Genomic DNA, 17,982 nt, shown 5'->3' on the forward strand with positions numbered 1-17,982 from the left:
AGTCTGCCCTAGAGATTACACACAGAAAGGCATTGTGCTGCTTCCCAGGGGCTGAGCCTTGGAGACCTCTGGAGCATCCTTGTGACTTTTAGTTTGTCTTTTGAGCCCAGAGTTTGCTTGTAGTCAGGAAATCTGGAAGCTGACCATGTCAGATTGGTCCTTCAGGCCACATGAGGTTCCACCAAAGATTTCATAGATGGGACTCACATCTGGAGGAGATGGTCAGTGAGCAACCTTGTCTTTGGATGGAAACAGCATTGGGAGAACTAGCTGTTCCTTTCCTGAATGTCTAGGAAAGATGCCAGATAGATTTCCTTCTGGAATAAGTGTCTAGGTTGTTTTGGAAGGGTCACCATTAAATATGCTCAGAATTGATTGAAGTCAAAAGCTCTGAATTCTAAATTGTAATTCTACTCTGTGGCCTCCTTCTAGAGACTTTTATGCAATCACTCATTCTCCCTTCCTCAGTTTTTCCAGATACCAGATGGGGACAAGAAGGATAGCCAGCTATACATGAGAATGGAGACATTAGCTTCAGACATTCTATATATTCTTTTGGGTGGATGGATGGATGTAAAGTCAGGAAAATGGGAAAGCCAGGGCTGGACTTTTGAGATGTTTGATTTTAGAATGACTCTATGGTTAAGAACAAACGTCCTGGACTTTGGGGACATGAGTGGGTGAAAAGAAGAGGGAAAATGTCTCCTCTACCTCCTCTTTTGATGTGACCAGCAACAAGTTTGTGTTTTAGTAAGATTTTAAATACTTGATTTTGGTCCAAAAATTATGTAGCAGGTTGAGGCAAGGAGGGCCCTATCCTGTGTCTGCATTTTGACATTCTAGGGGATTTTTGGCACAAAGATACATCTGGCCTGAGGATATCTAAGTCTGCAGCTGCGGCCCACATTTGATTACCTCATAAAGAGCCAATTAACCCTACCCCTGGTCCCTTGGCTTCAGAGTTTGCAATCAACACAGCAAAAAGCCAACATTTTTTGGAAAAAAAGCATGGCTTCTTTGCTTCCAAATAAGTAAAAAAAATCTTGCTGGAATTCTTTTTTATGGTTTTAATACAAGAGTTCTTAACCTGGGGATTACATCCCTAAGTTTCTTGAGGTTCTTGAACTTGGATGGGGAAAAAAAATTACATCTTTATTTTCACTGACCTCTAGCCAGAAGTTACCATAACTTCAATCATTTAGAAGTATTATTATGTAGAGTCCCTAGGTTTCATCAGTCTGTCACAAGCATTTATCTCTCTCTCTCTCTTTCTCTCTCTCTCTCTCTCTCTCTCACACACACACACACACACACACACACACACACACACACACACACACACACAGCTAAGAACACTGATTCTAATCACTCTTCAGAAACCTGGACTCAGTTTGAGTGTTCCAGTTTAACAAAAGGAATTTGCAGGATTTGTAGTGGAGTGATGGAGAGCTGAGAAGACTTCTAGGAATGGTGCTAGTTAACTTCCTTTGGTCTTCTCGGTAATGGCCCATGAACAGAACGGTGGGGTTTCTGGCTGTCCCACGGTGTGCTGACAGAGACGGCTTCTTACATGTGGTCAGGTAGTTTCTTGCTACACCTTTCAGGGCTCCCTTGTGGGATCGTCTCAGCTGTGTCTTTAGCCACTCTACCACAGGACCCCTGGGCTTACTGCTTAGCCTGTGCAGAAGGCAAAGAATCGGAAGCCGCTGTCCTGTGGGTTTTGCCTTTTGGTCAGAACTTGATGCTGACAACATTTTAAAGACTATCTTGAACGTAGAAAGAATTAGCATTCTACTCGTTGACTCTCATAGGCAAAAAGAACTGGAAACGGGATGTCCAGATGCCTTGATACAGAGATAATGGAGCACAGAACTGTATCAGTCAGTCAACAGATATTTACTAAATGCTTTGTGAAGTTTTCACCCAAGAGGGTTTCACTTTCCCAGGTGAATTTCAACATGCTGCTGATATTAATATGCAAAGATCAGTATGCATTTAGGGATTCAAATAACAGCCAAAGCAGGCTCTTGCCCAGTGATATTGCTTATACTTTATATCTCTGGACATACAATATGTGCATTGTTTGTTTTGAGGCCGTACGAATAAAGTTTTGGAATCCAATCAATCAATCACAAATCTAGAATAAAAAAGATCTGAGTTCAAATCTTGCTTCTCACACTTTGTCTATGGGCGGCACAAGGACAATTTCCATTTCTGTTCCTCAGACAATTCCCTAAGCCTTTTTATACTAAGTTATAATCTGCATGTGTCAGTCAGGCAAACTGGGACTCAAGTATTTATTAGAGCATTCTTACCAGGTGCGGGCCCCGGGCTAAATCTAGGGATGTAAAGAAAGGCTAACGGCAGTCTCTGTCCGGAGGAGCTCCCCGCCTAACGGAGAGCACCCCCCCCCCCCCCCACGTGCATCCTTTACATCAGAAAACGCCTATTTATGGCCAAAAAGAATACCCGCGCCTCGGATCTCCTGCTCTCTCCCCCTCTCCCTTCCCTGAGGCGCACGCTCCCCGCGTCCGCGGCACTTTGTATCCCCTGGGGAACGTTCGCGGAACCGAGTGGGCCGCGGGACGTGCTCCTCTCTCATTGCTCCTTTGTTTGCAGGCTGCGGGGATGGAGGTCCGGGAGAGGCTGCGGCGCCCCCTCAGCGGCTCGGGGACGGAGAGCGGCCCGCGCCGCGGCCAGAGCGGAGGACGCATCTCACGGGCCTGCGGGATGACTACTGTGAGCTGGCCCCTCCCTTCTAACTTCCAGCGGGCTGACTGAAGGCTAGGAGCGGGCAGCGGCTCCGGGTGCGGACGCGGCGGCCCATGGGCGGAGGAGGCCGGAGCGCTGCCTTCTCTTCCGGCCTCTGGCCCCGGCGCGCCCCGGGAGCCCGGAAAGTAACTCAGTCTGGCCACGTTTCCAAAATGGCGCCAAATTAAAAAGGGATTCATATGGTGGCTGTCCTGTTTCTAACTTCAGGGCTGGGGGAACGGACCAGTGCTTTTATCCTCTGTCTCTTTCTGCGTATGTCTCTCTGTTTCTGTCTCTCTCTGTCTGTCTGTCTCTGTCTGTGTCTGTTTCTGTGTCTGTGTCTCTGTCTGTCTCTCTGTCTCTTTTTCTTTCTTTTTTTTTTTTTTTTTTTTTTTTTTTTGGTTTTGGTAGTTGGGTTAAGTGACTTGCCCGGGGTCACACAGCTGGATGTGTGAGGGTCCTCCAGACTCCGGGGCCCCTGCTCTATCCATTGCTCCCTCTCGCGGCCCCATCTGTCTTTTGTTTCTCAAATTATCAATCAACCGACATTTATTGAATGCTTTGTGAAAAGCATTCGCAAAGCAGGGCTTTGTTCTGTCTCAGAGACAGAGAGAGACAAAGAGAAATGGAAAGAGAGAGAAAGGGAGAGAGAAATTGGACATGTTTTGGCTAATTACTATTTTCTTTAAATCCATAAATCTCTATCGATAAATATAAATGTAACCGTTACACTAAAGCTCTCCTGTGAGAGTGATTTAAGTTTTGCATTCTTAGAGATTAAGTGCTATTATTATATCCATTTTACAGATTAGGAAACAGACCATTTAACAGCCTATAATAGCTATGACAACAGGATATTTTCTAAAATCACTATATAAGTGCTAACTATAATAACAAATAAAAAATCAAATAAACCACATACACATGTTTTGTCCTTCATTCTTGAGGACCATGATATCAAGGAAGGGATGTCATAGCATGCAAGTGAAATAGATTTAAGTGAGGGAGGGCTAAGCAAGGTTACCTGCCTCACTTTCCCCTCCAGAGCCTTCTGGGTCCAGTGGCCAAATATAGATCAAGAAGACTGGAACCTCATTAAAGAAAAGCCTGTTTTTCTTCATAGAAGCATTTATAGATTTAAAAAAAATATATTGGTCTTATTATTCTTTTAGGTTCCTATAGGGAAAAAGAATCCACAAAACCTCCTTTGGGTATCAAGTCACTCTAAAGACCTTTGCTTGCTTTTACAACAATTATTATAGAATGAGAATTCTTGGGCAGACAATAGTTAAGGGAATACTTTTCTAAAATGGTCCAATGCTCTAACCACTGTGCTAATAAACTTCTTCCTTAGATTGCCATATCTTGACCTGATTTTGAATCTGAACAACATAGATTCATTGCCCAGGTCCCCGCTTTTCAAAGACTGAGGTAGCTGTTTAGTTTAACTAACTTTTGGAGGGTTGAGAGGAAGTACTTTCCTTCCTTCCTTCCCTCCTTCCTTCCCCTTCCTCTCTCTTTTTTTCCCTCCTTCCCATTTAACTTTCTTTGTGCCTTAATTCCTCCTTCTTTTCCTTCCAGATCTAAACATCCTAGACTGGAGTTCTGAAGGTCTTCTTGCTCTTGCCCTTGGGTCTACTGTACACATCTGGAATGGCGAAAGCCATGATGGAATGGGAAGCATAGACTTGAGCCTCTATTGCAACTACATCTCCTCAATTTCCTGGATAAAGGAGGGAGGCTACCTGGCTATTGGCACCAGTGAGGGAGAAGTACAAGTATTGGATTTTTATTCTTATATACTTTTTTGGTCAGGTTAGACCAATACTTTTTACATCTTTCAAAACTCTTTCATTGGTTAATGTGAAATGTAAACTCTTGAATAAGAGAAAGACTAGGCTACTGTGTATTAAGGAGAGGTGACACTAAAATTCTTTCCTGGTGGATTTAAAAAATCCCTTTTGTTCTTATCTTCCCTCACTTTCTTTTTCTGCTTTCCTCCCCTAGATATGGGTTAAGCTTTCTTCATATGTCCTCCATTTGTTCAAGGAAGAATTGCACAGCATTAAAAGTTTCACTTGTTGTATGGAACAACATTCTGGCTGGGACACCTTAGCTGTAAAAGAAACAAGTATTTGACTTTCTATGGAGAACATGGAAGAGACCAATTGACTTTTATATTCTGCCTGTAGACAAACTGCAGCTGGAGCTACAAGTTTACTAACTCCCTTAATAATAGTCACAGAACCCTGTGGTCAAAGGTTAATGATATCATTGACCATCAGCCAAACACACACCAGCCTCCTCAAAATTGACTGACCCATTAATAGTCAGGCCTGCAGAGACTGAATTGGGATTGTAGAACACTGTTGTAATTATAATCCTATTTATTTCTTTTCTAACCCCAGTTATGGGATGTCGTGACTAAAAAGAGGCTGAGAAATATGGTTGGTCATATTTCAGTAGTTGGGGCTTTGAGCTGGAATCATTGTGTTCTCAGCAGGTGAGAAATCCATTGTTGGAGTCAATGATATTTAAACTTCATGCAAGTGTGTGTGTGTGTGTGTGTGTGTGTGTGTGTGTGTGTAGTTGTAATTGAATAATAGGGCTGGTTTAGTACATCTGATCAATTTTTTAAAAAGATTGATGAGCCAAAAATCATTGTATTTTTATATCTTCAGGTATTTTGTTATAGAAAATGTCATGTGCTTTCTGTAAATATTATTCTTTAAACCTGTGAGCTCAGTATTCAGGATTATGTTGTTTAAATATAAAACCCTTTCCAAATAAAAGTTTTCTGTTACTGGGCTTTTCTCCTATATACACTAGTTGGTAGTTCTACTGGATATCATGTGATTATTGGTATGATTTCCATTATTTTAGTTTTATGGAATATTGTTCTATTTTTCAACCTAGAATTTTTAATTCTGTCACATAAATCAGTTTATCTCTGAAAAGGAAATTTCAGGCAGACGTTTCACTTCTTAATTATTCAAAGGATTTCCAAATGGCTCAGAAGTGACCAAGAGCATCTATTATTTTTTAAAACAATTTTTTCATTAATGCCTATTATGTTTATGTGACATTCATTTCCCCCATCTTCCTGATTGAACCATTCCTTTTTACAATATATTTGACTATATTTGACAATAGTTGCAAAATTTTATCCTAGTAGTTCCTTATCTCTCTGCTAAGAGATAGAAGATATGCTTCATTAGCTTTTTTTTAGGATCTTCATTTTTTCTTCTGTTAGTCATAGTTCAATTTTGAGTTTCTTTTAAGTGTTTTAAAAATTTATATCCTTTTACTCACTGTGTATATTGTTCTTTAGCTTCTTTTTATTTTTTTCTGTACTAATGCATATAGATCTAATTCCTCATAGTCATCACTTTTTGCTCCATGATAATATTTAATTATATTCTTTATTACACTATGAGTTTATTTTAATTCTTTACATATGTGCATCTAACAATAAGGCTATAATAATGGCAGGATGCCATAGTTTGCTCCTATTACCCCTAGATAAATCTAAACTAAAAAATGAACAAGAAGAAAGAATTTTGGAAAAAAAATTATCTATGATCGACCTTTAGCAATTCTTTAAATGGAAATAGGAGTATACATACATACATATTTTATGGTATGTTGTCTTGGCACAAAAATGCAGGGCACAAATGCAGAAAAGCAGAAATCTATACATATCCTTTATTGATTATAATGCAACAAAATCATATTGAAGAGTTGTTTAAAAGTATTAAAAATCAATGAGATACTTACTAAATAGCAATTCCAAAAAATTATTGGGTCAATGAAGAAATTATAGAAGCAATAGAAAATTTCATTAGATAATGACCTAAATGAGAAAATGTTCTAAAGTTTTGTAATATAATAAAAGTAGTTCTTGGGGGAACTTTTGTTAACAAAAAAAGAGAAAGAATAAGTCAATGATTGTGAATACAATTAAAAATACAAAAAAAATCAATGAATTAAAAACTACTGAATATATTCAAATAATAAACCATCTAACCATTTCCTGATTTTTTTTGCTAGTACAAGGAGTCAGTAGCATCTATTCTTGCTAAAGACCATTATAGGGATCTTTGTATAATTTTATCAATGATTTACTGGAATTCCCTTCTCAATATTTTCCTGATAGTCTCGGAACTCTTGTATAGGGTATATAGTTGAATATAACTTGGGAAAAAATGGTCAACCATGCTTCTTTTCTTCCTACATAGTGGTTCAAGATTGGGCCATATTCATCATTATGATGTTCGAGTAGCTCAGTATCACATTGGAACACTTGGCCATAAGCGAGCTATATGTGCCCTGAAGTGGTCACCAAGTGGTAAGCTGCTTTCCAGTGGTTGTACTGATGGGTTATTGAATATATGGCCATATGATCCTGGTGTAAAATCCTGTCAACCACTAAAAGTCCTCCATCATTCTACATCAGTCAAGGTAAGGAAATCAAAAGTTATTTTGGTTAAAGTGTGTTCACTTCAGCAATTTGAGGGCTACCAGATGGTATGGTGAATAGAGTGCCAGGCCTGGAGTTAGGAAGATTCACCTGCACAAGTATAAATCTGGCTCAGGCATTTACTAGTTGTGTGGCCCTGGGCAAGTCACTCTACCCTGTATCCCTCAATTTCCTTACCTATAAAATGAGCTGGAGGATGGTAGAACACTCTGAGAAAACCCTCAAAGGAATTATGAAGAGTCAGACATAGCTGAATTATGACTAAACAACAACTTCAATAAATACAATTTAATTAATGTTTATTAAGCACTTATAATGTATCAGGCACTTAGGGTACAAAAATAGATGGCAGCCTCAAAGGAGCGTGTTCACACTGTCTTCTCATTCCTGCTTGCTTACAAATAATAATAGCTGATATTTACATAGAAATTCAAGGTTTGCAAAGTCCTTTACATACATTGACTCATTTATTTCTCCCAATAGCCCTGTGAGGTCAGTGCTAAAGACATTATTAGGGAGAGTTTTCGTTCCTAAGAGGGATTTGGGGTGATCTCAGCCAAGCCTTGTCTTATCATGGCCACCTCTGTTAGCACCGTACACATGGCCTCTCTGGGCCAGCTGCATTGTTCATTGCAGTGACAGGTACAATAGTCACAGCTACAGCTGAGTTTTTGTATGAAATATCAGAGGAGTAAAAATAGAATACCAGCTATGTAGTGCTTTTCTGGGGAAAAAATCCACACGGTACCAAGACTGAAGAGAAACTCTCAAATTCTCACTTACCTTGCTTCTCTTCCGGAACCTTTCCCCAGAAATCTCTGTGAAAGGCATATAAGCCCCAGTCTTAAATTTCAGTGCTGGGGGCTTCTGGGGAAGCACCTTTCACTTCTCATCTCCATACTGAGGTGGATGAAGGGTTACTTTAGGAAGATTATTTTTGGCAACTGTGGGAAGAAGGCTAGAATGATGACTGGAGAGACTGAGGGCCACTCTAGGACCACGGATAAGTCCCATAATCTCTCTGATCTTTTCTCAGCTGTAAAGTCAGGAGGTGGGATGAAGCATTGTTTAGCGTCTCTTATTAGGTGCAAACTGGGATCTTGCTGGCTCCAAGGCTGGCTTTCTGTGCACTGTACCATGGACAGAGTAGAAACATGGAATTAGAGAGAGTGGAGTGGTTAGGGCTGAAGAATGAATGAGAGGTGAGAGCAGAAGCAAGAATCATAGACAACACTTTCTGGACTATTACAAGTGAAATCAGGGATCACCTTTGAGGGTTTTTTGTTTGTTTTAGGATTAACTGTTGTTTGTTGCCATGCCTTGACATGCAAGTGAACTGGATTGAAGTAAGGGAGGGCTGTTCAAAATTACCTGCCAAACTTGGGCCTGTTTATAGAAAGTAGAGAAGGATCCAGGAGAGAGGGAGAGATTGAAGGCAAGAAATAATTGATGGAGTAAGAGTCTCAGAGAAGATAAAAGGCTATGGGATCAAAAGCATCATATTAAGGAGCAGTTTGTTTGTTTGTCCATCCTTAGTCTCCAAGAGGACCAATGACCTCAGGAAGTGAGGACTTGACGTGCAAGTGAGTTGGATTTAAGTGAGGGAGAGCTGTGCAAAGTCACTAGCCCTCAGGTCCAGTGTATTAGCTTTGGCAAGGAAACAGACTGCTTTACTGGTTGAGGACAAAGAAAAGGAAGGGTGAAGATATAGATTTGGAGGAGAAGAAGAAGGGAAGGGATGAGGAAAACTCATGACAGATGGCTTTGTTCTTCTCAGGAAAGCAGCAGACAAGATTGTGGTGGGAAAGGATGATGGGTTTGGGCCCCAGGGCTGGAGGAGAGAGAGAAATTTGGAATAACAGCTATGGGAATTTGTCAGGTGTGTGTGTGTGTGTGTGTGTGTGTGTGTGTGTGTGTGTGTGTGTTTCAGTATGTGATGTCCTCTTCACTTTTGGCTCCATATTTCTGAGATTACCCCCACCATTTACATCGTATAAATACACTTCATGGGGGCAAGGACTGCATTTTTGCTTTTCTTTATATACCCAGTGCATAGCCTAATGTTTGGTACATAGTAATTGCTCAAAAAAATCCCTGTTGATGATTGATTAATAATTGTTATTGTTGAATAATTTGATAGTTTGATAATTGCTGTTGATTGATAATTAGCTTGAATAGAGATTGATCTTTAGATACTGACTTAACTAACATTGACCTACTGACCTAATTGATGTATCTACTATTTCATAGGATTCTCAGTTCTTGTAGAGGGGAAGGATTTCTTTAATACCTGTGAACAGTTTTTGAACTTACAAAATAAAAACTTATCTACACTTTAAGGCCATGAACTGGTGTCCTTGGGAGTCTGAAATCCTTGCTGTTGGAGGAGGAATGAAAGATGGACGTTTACATGTCTGGGATATAAACAGAGAGAACAGTATCCAAAGTCCATGTACAAAATCACAGGTAAACTCATGAAATAGAGTTGAATTTCTTTTGAATTCACTTCATTTTAGTTCTTCCAGTATTTTAAGTAACATTTTGTGATAAGTGCAGGGTCCAAATCGCACCTTTCTTTACTCATTGATTAGTAACTTGCCAAAATTCCTTTTCTGTATAGTTCTTTCATCTAGTAACGCTATTTTTCATTTATTTAACTTGTCTTTTTTCATTCAACTCCTCCTCACTTTTTACCATTGCTTTGCCAGAGGAAATTGGATAAAAGACCAATTCCTGGCGAATTTCAGCTCAGTGCCTCTGGCACCGTACTCATGGGTACGAGGGGCATCCTTGTTCTGCAGTGGTTTGGAGTGAGTAGGACTAGAACAGCATTTTTTCCCTATAGAAAAACTATCCTGCTTTTTCAGATTATATTTTAGACTTATTTAGACTATATTTCAGACAGTGTTTATGATTGAAACAAAAATAGCTTCAATATTATAATTATTTGCATTTTCATCAGATTTGTTCCCTGATCTGGTTACCTAAGACAAAAGAGATTGCCACTGGCCATGGTACTCCTAGAAATGAAGTGACTCTATGGAGATGCCCTGTTCTGACCCAATCTGGTAGATTTTTTGGTAAGTAAGTGGGTGAATCAAATGAGTTGTCTTATATAGTCAATAAATATTTATGAAGCACCTACTATGTGCCAGATGTGCCCTACTATGTGTTAAGCACTGGAGATACAAATACAAAAAAGATAGTTCCTGCTCTCAAAGAACTTAGAGTTTACTGGGGGAAGACAACATTCCAAAGGAAGCTGAAAAGCAGTGGTGAGGGGATTCGAGGAAATAAGTTACTCTTCCTTGACACAAAACCTAGGGTGGACAGGGAATAACTTTACTGCAGTTTGACTGAGGTTGGTTGGTTCTATTTTAAATGCCTTCCCTTAGTTATGGATGGCGTAGCGACAATATTAGGCAAATGATCTCCAGTTTTGAGCCCCCTTAGTGCCTTGTGTCACAACCCACCTCACCTCACATCAAGTACAAAATTGCTGCCTGGAAGGTGGGAGTCGTGGCACCCACCATGAAAGGGACAGATTTCCAGGGATGAAACTTTGGTCTCTCAGAGCTGGATGTGATGGAACCCCAAGCCTGCTTCCTGTTTGCTCAGGACCTGCTCGTGGAAGGAAGACCAGCAATGAGAACCTCTCAGAGGAGGTTCTTAGCCCTGCTCGAGAGGGCCCTTGGGAGTGGAAGATGAATGGCTGCTGGGGCACAGAGCGGGTTGGATGGTGGCCTGGAACCAACTGGCAGCCAGCTGGGCTGTAGCTTCCCTGGGACCTTTGTCTCCCCAGCCTCCACTTTCCCTGTCTGTGGCAGGAGGGAATGAGGCGTGGTGATCCTCAAGGTCCTTCTCAGGCCAGAATCTCTGATCTCCGGAGTAGACATTGTCCACATTAAACGTGCATGCGGGCGCGTGGAGTAGGTGATTTACAATTGCTCACTAGAAATAGATCTGTAAAAGATCCATGGATTTTTTTTTTTAATGGTAAGGCTTGATTTACCATTTTGTTGATTGCTTAGATTTAAGAAAGTGATGGAAAAAAATGTTAGTAATGCAGTTCAAACTTAAAAGAATGTCCTGACACCTCACCCCCTATCCCCAGAGCCAGTTCTTAAACATGTACCAGAATAATACACTCCTAACAAGGAAGCAGACGACAATCCATCCATGTCTGCCCGCTTTTTTGTCTTCAGATAAGTTACCCCCCTTAGGGGCCTTGGCCACTTGGTAGGGGACGTCCCAGAAGTTCTCCTGAAGTGGGGATACAGTGGAACAGGCATCCACAAGTCATCCCTCTCATCTTGCCAGTCCACCTTTGTTATCACTTGTCTATCTTATACTGAAAGTCTATCTATATACGTGTCTATGCAATCTTTAACATACATTGGTCTTATACCCTCCCGAGGTCTTAGTTGTTAACGGACTGCAGGCTGTTCATACCCCCCCTCGTCCCTCCCTGTGCGTCTCTGGGGGACGCACAGTTGAATTCTCTGGGACCGTTGTGTTGCATGCACAATTAGTTTCCATGAGTTTTCACTGTGGCCCAAGAATGGCGTCTGGGCAGCTCTGCATGCTGCGTGCTGGGGTAGCACTCACTTCACCACGCCCAGCCAGCTACAGTCAAGCTCCGAGCTATAGCAGTGGATCTTTCCTCAGCTCCTGTTAGTGCTGCTATTTTTTTTTTTTTAATTTCAAGGGAATACCATGTTCATATTTGTAACCACAAGACTGGGGAGCTTCAGTTGAAAGGTACCCACCTCACAGCTAAAATTAACCACAAAACAGAAACTGAAAACAAATTCTTTTTAAAAATTAAACCTTTTTGTTTTCAAAACTTTTTCAACAAAACCTCGTATTCCAAATTTCTTCTCTTCCCCCACCTCCTCCCCTAAATGTCAAGTAAGCCAATATATGTTAAACATGTTAAAAATATATGTTAAATCCATTATATTATTTATGTAATTATCTTGCTGCACCAAAAAATCGGATCAAGAAGGAAAAAAATGATGAAGAAAATAAAATGCAAGCGAACAACAACAAAAAGCATGAAAATGGTATGTTGTGATCCTCACTCAGTCCCCACAAGCCTCTCTCTGGTAGCAGACAGCTGTCTTCATCAAAAAATCATTGGAACTGGTCTGAATCACCTCATTGCTGAAGAGGGCCCCGTCTGTCAGAATCATTATATATTCTTGATGTTGCTGTGTACAACGATCTCCTGGTGCTGCTCACTTCACTCAGCATCAGTTCACATAGACCTCTCCAAGCCTCTCTGAAATCGTCCTGCTGATCATGAAAACTAATGCTTAAGGTTGTTTTATTTCTGAGCTCTAACAGAAGCATAAGGAACCGTTCTGTGGTCAGATCTCACCCTTGCTTCATCCTCTCATGAGACTGTGTCCCTTTAAAATATTTATTTATCATCTACTAAATGCCGGGAACTGTGCTTAGTGCTTTACAGGCTATTTTATTTAATCTTTATAATAAACCTGAGCAGTAATGTGCCATCATTATTTCCATTTTCCATTGAAGAATTGAGATAGAGAGATTAAATGACTTGCAAAGAGTCACACAGCTAATAAGTGTCTTGAATCAGGCCATTTTGGTCCTGGGCAGGTTTATGATTGGGATGAAATGAGACACTCATAGATGGGCCCGACATGTGGCCGACAAGTATGAAAAGGAAACTCACTCAGCCTTGGCACTTGGACTACTGGGAAGCTGTGTTAATGGTTCAACCTGAACCAACTAAGTTTTGAGAGATTTTAGGAAAAGCTAGCCTCATAACATGGCTGGGACCCTGTCAGACGCCACTTCCACAGAGCCTCAGCTTATGCACCTGGCCTCCCTTTTCCAGCAGCCTGCCCTAGTGCCACCTTTCCTTTCCACCTGGTTTTGAAATTCTCATTTATTAACCACTAATGAGTTAGACGACAAAGAAAAGGGGCATTACTTAAGAAGAACCAGTTAAAATGCACATATTTTCTGGTAGAATTCTTTCATTTTTTTCTATTAATTAATTAATTAGTTGAATTGGATCCTGTTGAAATAGAAATATGGAAAAAATGATTTTTTTATGGGAATGGGAAAACATCCTGAAATGATAATTTCAGGGTCGCAAGAAGGGTATGAAAGCCAAAGACAATGGAGTATCTGGAGTAGGCCCTAGGGAAAGGTACTGAGGGACACAAACTTCCATTACCTCTTAATTTTGCCCATTACTAGCCCTAGTTCTATGCATTTTAACAGAGTTTGGATGACATTCAATTGGAGGTTGAGGTCTTGGTTAGGGATGAGGGTTGTTAGTGTACATTGTATCTTGGGTCAAGATAACTGGATCATTGGCCCACATAGACTTTTATTTTTTAGGTCTTATTTTTATCCCCTGAAATTTACAACATGAATTTGTGTCTTTTCTTCTACAGACCACAGAGGCAGAGTATTGCACCTGGCCCTGAGTCCAGATCAGAGTAAGATTTTTTCGGTAGCAGCTGATGGAACAGCCTGTATGTGGAAATGCTGTTAATCCAGTCAAAGGAGACAGGGATTGATGGAATCTCTACCTTTGGGGCTCTGTCATAGCTGCCTATGGCAGACACACTCCAGTTCTGTTGGATTCAAGGGACAGGCAACAACACAGCCTGGGAGCATACTTTGTGTCACAGATGAGTTGCCTTTACTGGTGTCCCAGTTTTCACTCACACCTCTAGAAAGAAAAGACGTGATGGGAAACCCACCCTCCACTTCCTTAGATACCCAACCATTTGCACAGATTGCCTCTCTCTTGTTTTTGAAACCACCTGAAACTGTTTCTCTGTTCCTATAAAATGATGTAGTCAATTCAGTTGGCTTTCTGACTCCTCTGTTATGTGGCGTGTATAACCTGAAGGACATGTCTTGTACTGCATGGAAGGTTCCTAATGATGACTGAACACTAGCTGGGTCCTAGTTGCTGAGAAGCTTTTGGGAGAACTCTGCTAAGAGCACTTAAAAAAACCCCAAATGATTAACTTTAGATGCTGTCCTATTTATAGCCCACCAGTGCTTTTGTCCATTAAAAGCAATTTCCTCTCAGATCTCTCTTTCTTTGGTTCTCCTCCTGAATGCTCATGATCCATAACGTTCAGTCATTAGCCTTGCTTTTTCCTCTTTATGCTTCTTCAGGGATAATAACAATAGCTGACCTTTTGCCATCTACCCCGCTGCAGGCCTAGTTCTCTCCACCTAGACTAGAAATGATGTCTCTGGTACCTGGGCAGTCATCCATTTGGCTTTAGAACTTCTGACCTGGGATTGAGCTGTTTTGATGGGTGTGTGAGTAAAAACTGTCCGTAGCCCACATATTGAACTGGTCTTTGACCACATCATTCTTCACATGTCCAACCAGACTTTCACTTTCTTCTATCTTCTCTGAACAGTAATCAAATCAATATCACCGTTGCTTCTGGGTAGGTGTGTCAGCCATCCTGTGGGTATCCTCACCATTCCTGGGACTAGATTTCCTTTGTGAAATCCTGCTCTCCTTGTATGTCCCTTGTATGATAAATGTGTCATTTAACATACAAGGGTATGGACTATTTGCTTTTATATTTGTGTTTCCAACAGTATAGACATGAGCACATAGAGCTCAATAAAATCTTCTCATTCATCTATCCATATTGTGAAAAATAGTGACTTATTTCATATTCATATTGAGATTGGCTACCAAATGATTTATTTTTTTTTAGTTACAACAACTCATGACCAATACCTGTTAAGATGGAAAATATTGTGATCAATATGGATGGAGGATGTATCTACAATGAGGAAATCATGGACTTTGGAAAGAAATTCAGTACTCTTTCAATATTCATATTGCCTTATCTAATCTGACAGTTTTGTAAGGTGAATACTGCAAGCATTATTCCCATTTTACAGGCCTTAAGGAATCAGTAAGACTTTATCTGTCCCTATAGCTCCCCCATGCTACTGTATCTCATGTGGTTCCATGTTGGGCTTTGGGGCAGGGAGTAGTAGGCTATGCAGAGGTTTCCATTCTAATGGCTTCAGTGATCCCCTCTGTTTGTTGCCAGGTCTTGCTTCTCACCCAAACCCCAGCTGGCTTTTCTTTTTATGTATAGAATATTTTCTTGTTCAGTGCCCGGTCTCCCGTTGTCCCCTCCAAAGTGTAAAACTGATGTCATGATCTTTTCCACCCTAAAATCGCCTCCAGATTCCAGCCTTCTCATTTCTGTTCAGGCCATTATCAGTGAAATCTTGGTGTCACTTTTGAATCTCCTTTCTCTGTCATTTACCACAGCCAGTGTCCCCTTGTTGTTGTTCAGTTGTGTCTGGCTCTTTGTGACTCCATTTGGGAATATCTTGGCAAAAATACTGGGGTGATTTGCTATGTCCTTTTCCAGCCCATTTTATAGATGAGGAAACTGAGGCAAACAAAATTAAATGACTTGCCTAGGGTCACAGCTAATAATTGTCTGAGGCTGGATTTGAATTCAGAAAGATGAGTCTTCCTGACTCTAGTTCTGATGTCCTAACCAATCCATCTACCCTAAAGTACTTTCTATCTTGTTTTCCCTTCTCAGTTTCATCCTCTTAGTGACAATTTAACTCTACACCATATTACTCTTTACATATCTTGTTCCCTTTGCTGCTGTGACTCATGCTTTGCTAACCCTCTACCCTGAATTTATCCCTACCACCCACTCCCTATCATATTTATGAAATATTACAAATACCCTTATTGAGCATTTAAAGCTGTTCAAAAACTGGGACTTTTTTATACCTCCAGAATTACATACTTTTTAATCCGTCCTAATGGCCCACTTGCTATTCCTTACACACAATGCCTCACCTATTCCTGTGCCCTAATCTTGGTTATTGACCATCTCTGAAATACATTTCCTCTCATCTCATTTCCTTCTACCTTCTAGCCATCCCATATATCTAATCAATTACCCAATAATGTCACTTTTCTTTTCTGCCATTTACATAGCCACTCTTTTATCTCCTAGAACAGTAGTGTACAAATTTTTTTGATCACACACTCATCAGTAAAAAAATTAACAACCTCAAAGACAAAATAAAAAACCCAAACCTTTTGAACGTGCCCTTTTTGTTTTACTCATGTATTTAATTAATTCCATTCATATATCAACTATTATAATATGAAACTGCCCTAAGAGTTTTGGGACACCCAAACTTAGTACGTGCTTAAAAAGTGGCAGTTGGTTGATTGCCTGTCAGATAGATGATGTGAGATATGAATGAGTATTGAACTGGTAACATAGAAACGAATATGAATCTATCAGCCCTAAAACCACTTTCTCATGACTTTACAAGGTTTACAAGCTTTTAAGAAATCACGTGAACATAGTGTAGTTATACTGAGAGCATTTTTTCTACTTTTCTCAGAAGAAACATCTTATGTATTATAATAACCACAAGAGTCATCTGCTGATGTGTATGTACGTATGTGTATGTGTGTGTGAAGCCTGGGGCTAAGAAAAATAACATCTACATCAATGACTCCAAAATATGCAAATCCAGCCCTAATAATCTCCCTGAAGCTGTCATGACCAAATTGTTAACTACTTGCTGGATATTTCCTCCTGTGTGTCTTCTTATGCTGCCCCAAATGGAGCTCATTTCCTTCTCTTAATAAGACTATTTCTCTATTTTGGCTGAGTGCTCTACCATTCTCCCTCTTGCCCACATTTATGATTGCTGAGTCACCAATGGCTTTCCCATTTCTTCCATCCCATACATCCAATCAGTTGTCCAATATTGTTACTTCTCTTTTTTTCCATTTACATAGCCACCTTTTTATCTCCTAGAACAGTGGAAAGTTTTTTGATCACACACCCATGGATAAAAAAAATTAATAACCTTAAGGACAAAACCAAAAAACCAGACATTTTGAGCATATGCCCTTTTTGTTTTACTTGGATATTTAGTTAATTATATGCATATAATGTCAGCTATTAGAATATAAAATTGCCCTAAGAGTTTTGGGACACCCAATATTTTCATGGACAAAAAAATAAATGAGATGAAAATAACATTGAAAACAATGTTACAGTGTATAAGTAGTAAAAAACTACTTTTTGCTCCAATAAGATAATTTTTGGATGAATTATTATTAAAAATATGTTTAATGGGAAGTGATTGAATATGCTTCCATGTTTTTGAAAATCTTGGCTTAATACTTTGTTAAATCAAATGATTTGAGAGTTTGTTTCTAAGTTCATTTTCTAAGTTCTAAGTCTATACTTGGTTTTGATGATTGTAATAACTGAAAAAAATATTTTGGAAACAGAATAAATGGATCCAAAATGAAAGAAGTACATCAGTAGATATATATCCTAACTCTTGATGTTTATCTCTCAATTCCAGTTCACCAATTAGGCAAAGGTTTTTGTTGAAAAATTTCTAAGGACATTTCTAATTTTTTATCCTAATCAGTGGTTCTTGCAAACCAATCATTTAAATCATTTAAAAATGGATTCAAAACCTAGTGAAAGTCTTCATTTGATTTTTGATGCAGATTAGAAAATTATGTTTCTAAATTCAGCTATGTAGTTATGCAAGTTTTCATAAGTGGTACAACTTTTTTTTTAAAATAACAGCTTTTTATTTTCAAAATATATGTAAAAATAGCTTTAAACATTAACCCCTGCAAAACGTTATGTCCCAATTTTTTTCTCCTTTCCTTTCCCCTATCTCCTCCCCTAGACAACAAA

General features: G+C 39.7%; 1 protein-coding gene across 7 annotated transcripts in view; it reads left to right on the forward strand.

The window, feature by feature from the left end:
• The window catches only part of CDC20B (cell division cycle 20B), a 56,228-nt gene extending 42,141 nt beyond the window's left edge, over positions 1-14,087 (forward strand). For all 7 annotated transcript variants that reach the window (XM_074282509.1, XM_074282507.1, XM_074282508.1 and 4 more), the window contains 7 exons: positions 2,620-2,739; positions 4,333-4,529; positions 5,160-5,254; positions 6,990-7,212; positions 9,572-9,697; positions 10,194-10,311; positions 13,669-14,087. In XM_074282509.1, the coding sequence (XP_074138610.1) occupies positions 2,620-2,739; positions 4,333-4,529; positions 5,160-5,254; positions 6,990-7,212; positions 9,572-9,697; positions 10,194-10,311; positions 13,669-13,769 (980 nt within the window). In that variant the 3' untranslated portion in view covers positions 13,770-14,087. The remainder of the gene's footprint in view (positions 1-2,619; positions 2,740-4,332; positions 4,530-5,159; positions 5,255-6,989; positions 7,213-9,571; positions 9,698-10,193; positions 10,312-13,668) is intronic.
• Positions 14,088-17,982: the final 3,895 nt, after the last annotated feature.

Source organism: Sminthopsis crassicaudata, chromosome 1 (genome assembly GCF_048593235.1).
Source record: "Sminthopsis crassicaudata isolate SCR6 chromosome 1, ASM4859323v1, whole genome shotgun sequence".
Lineage (NCBI taxonomy): Eukaryota > Metazoa > Chordata > Mammalia > Dasyuromorphia > Dasyuridae > Sminthopsis > Sminthopsis crassicaudata.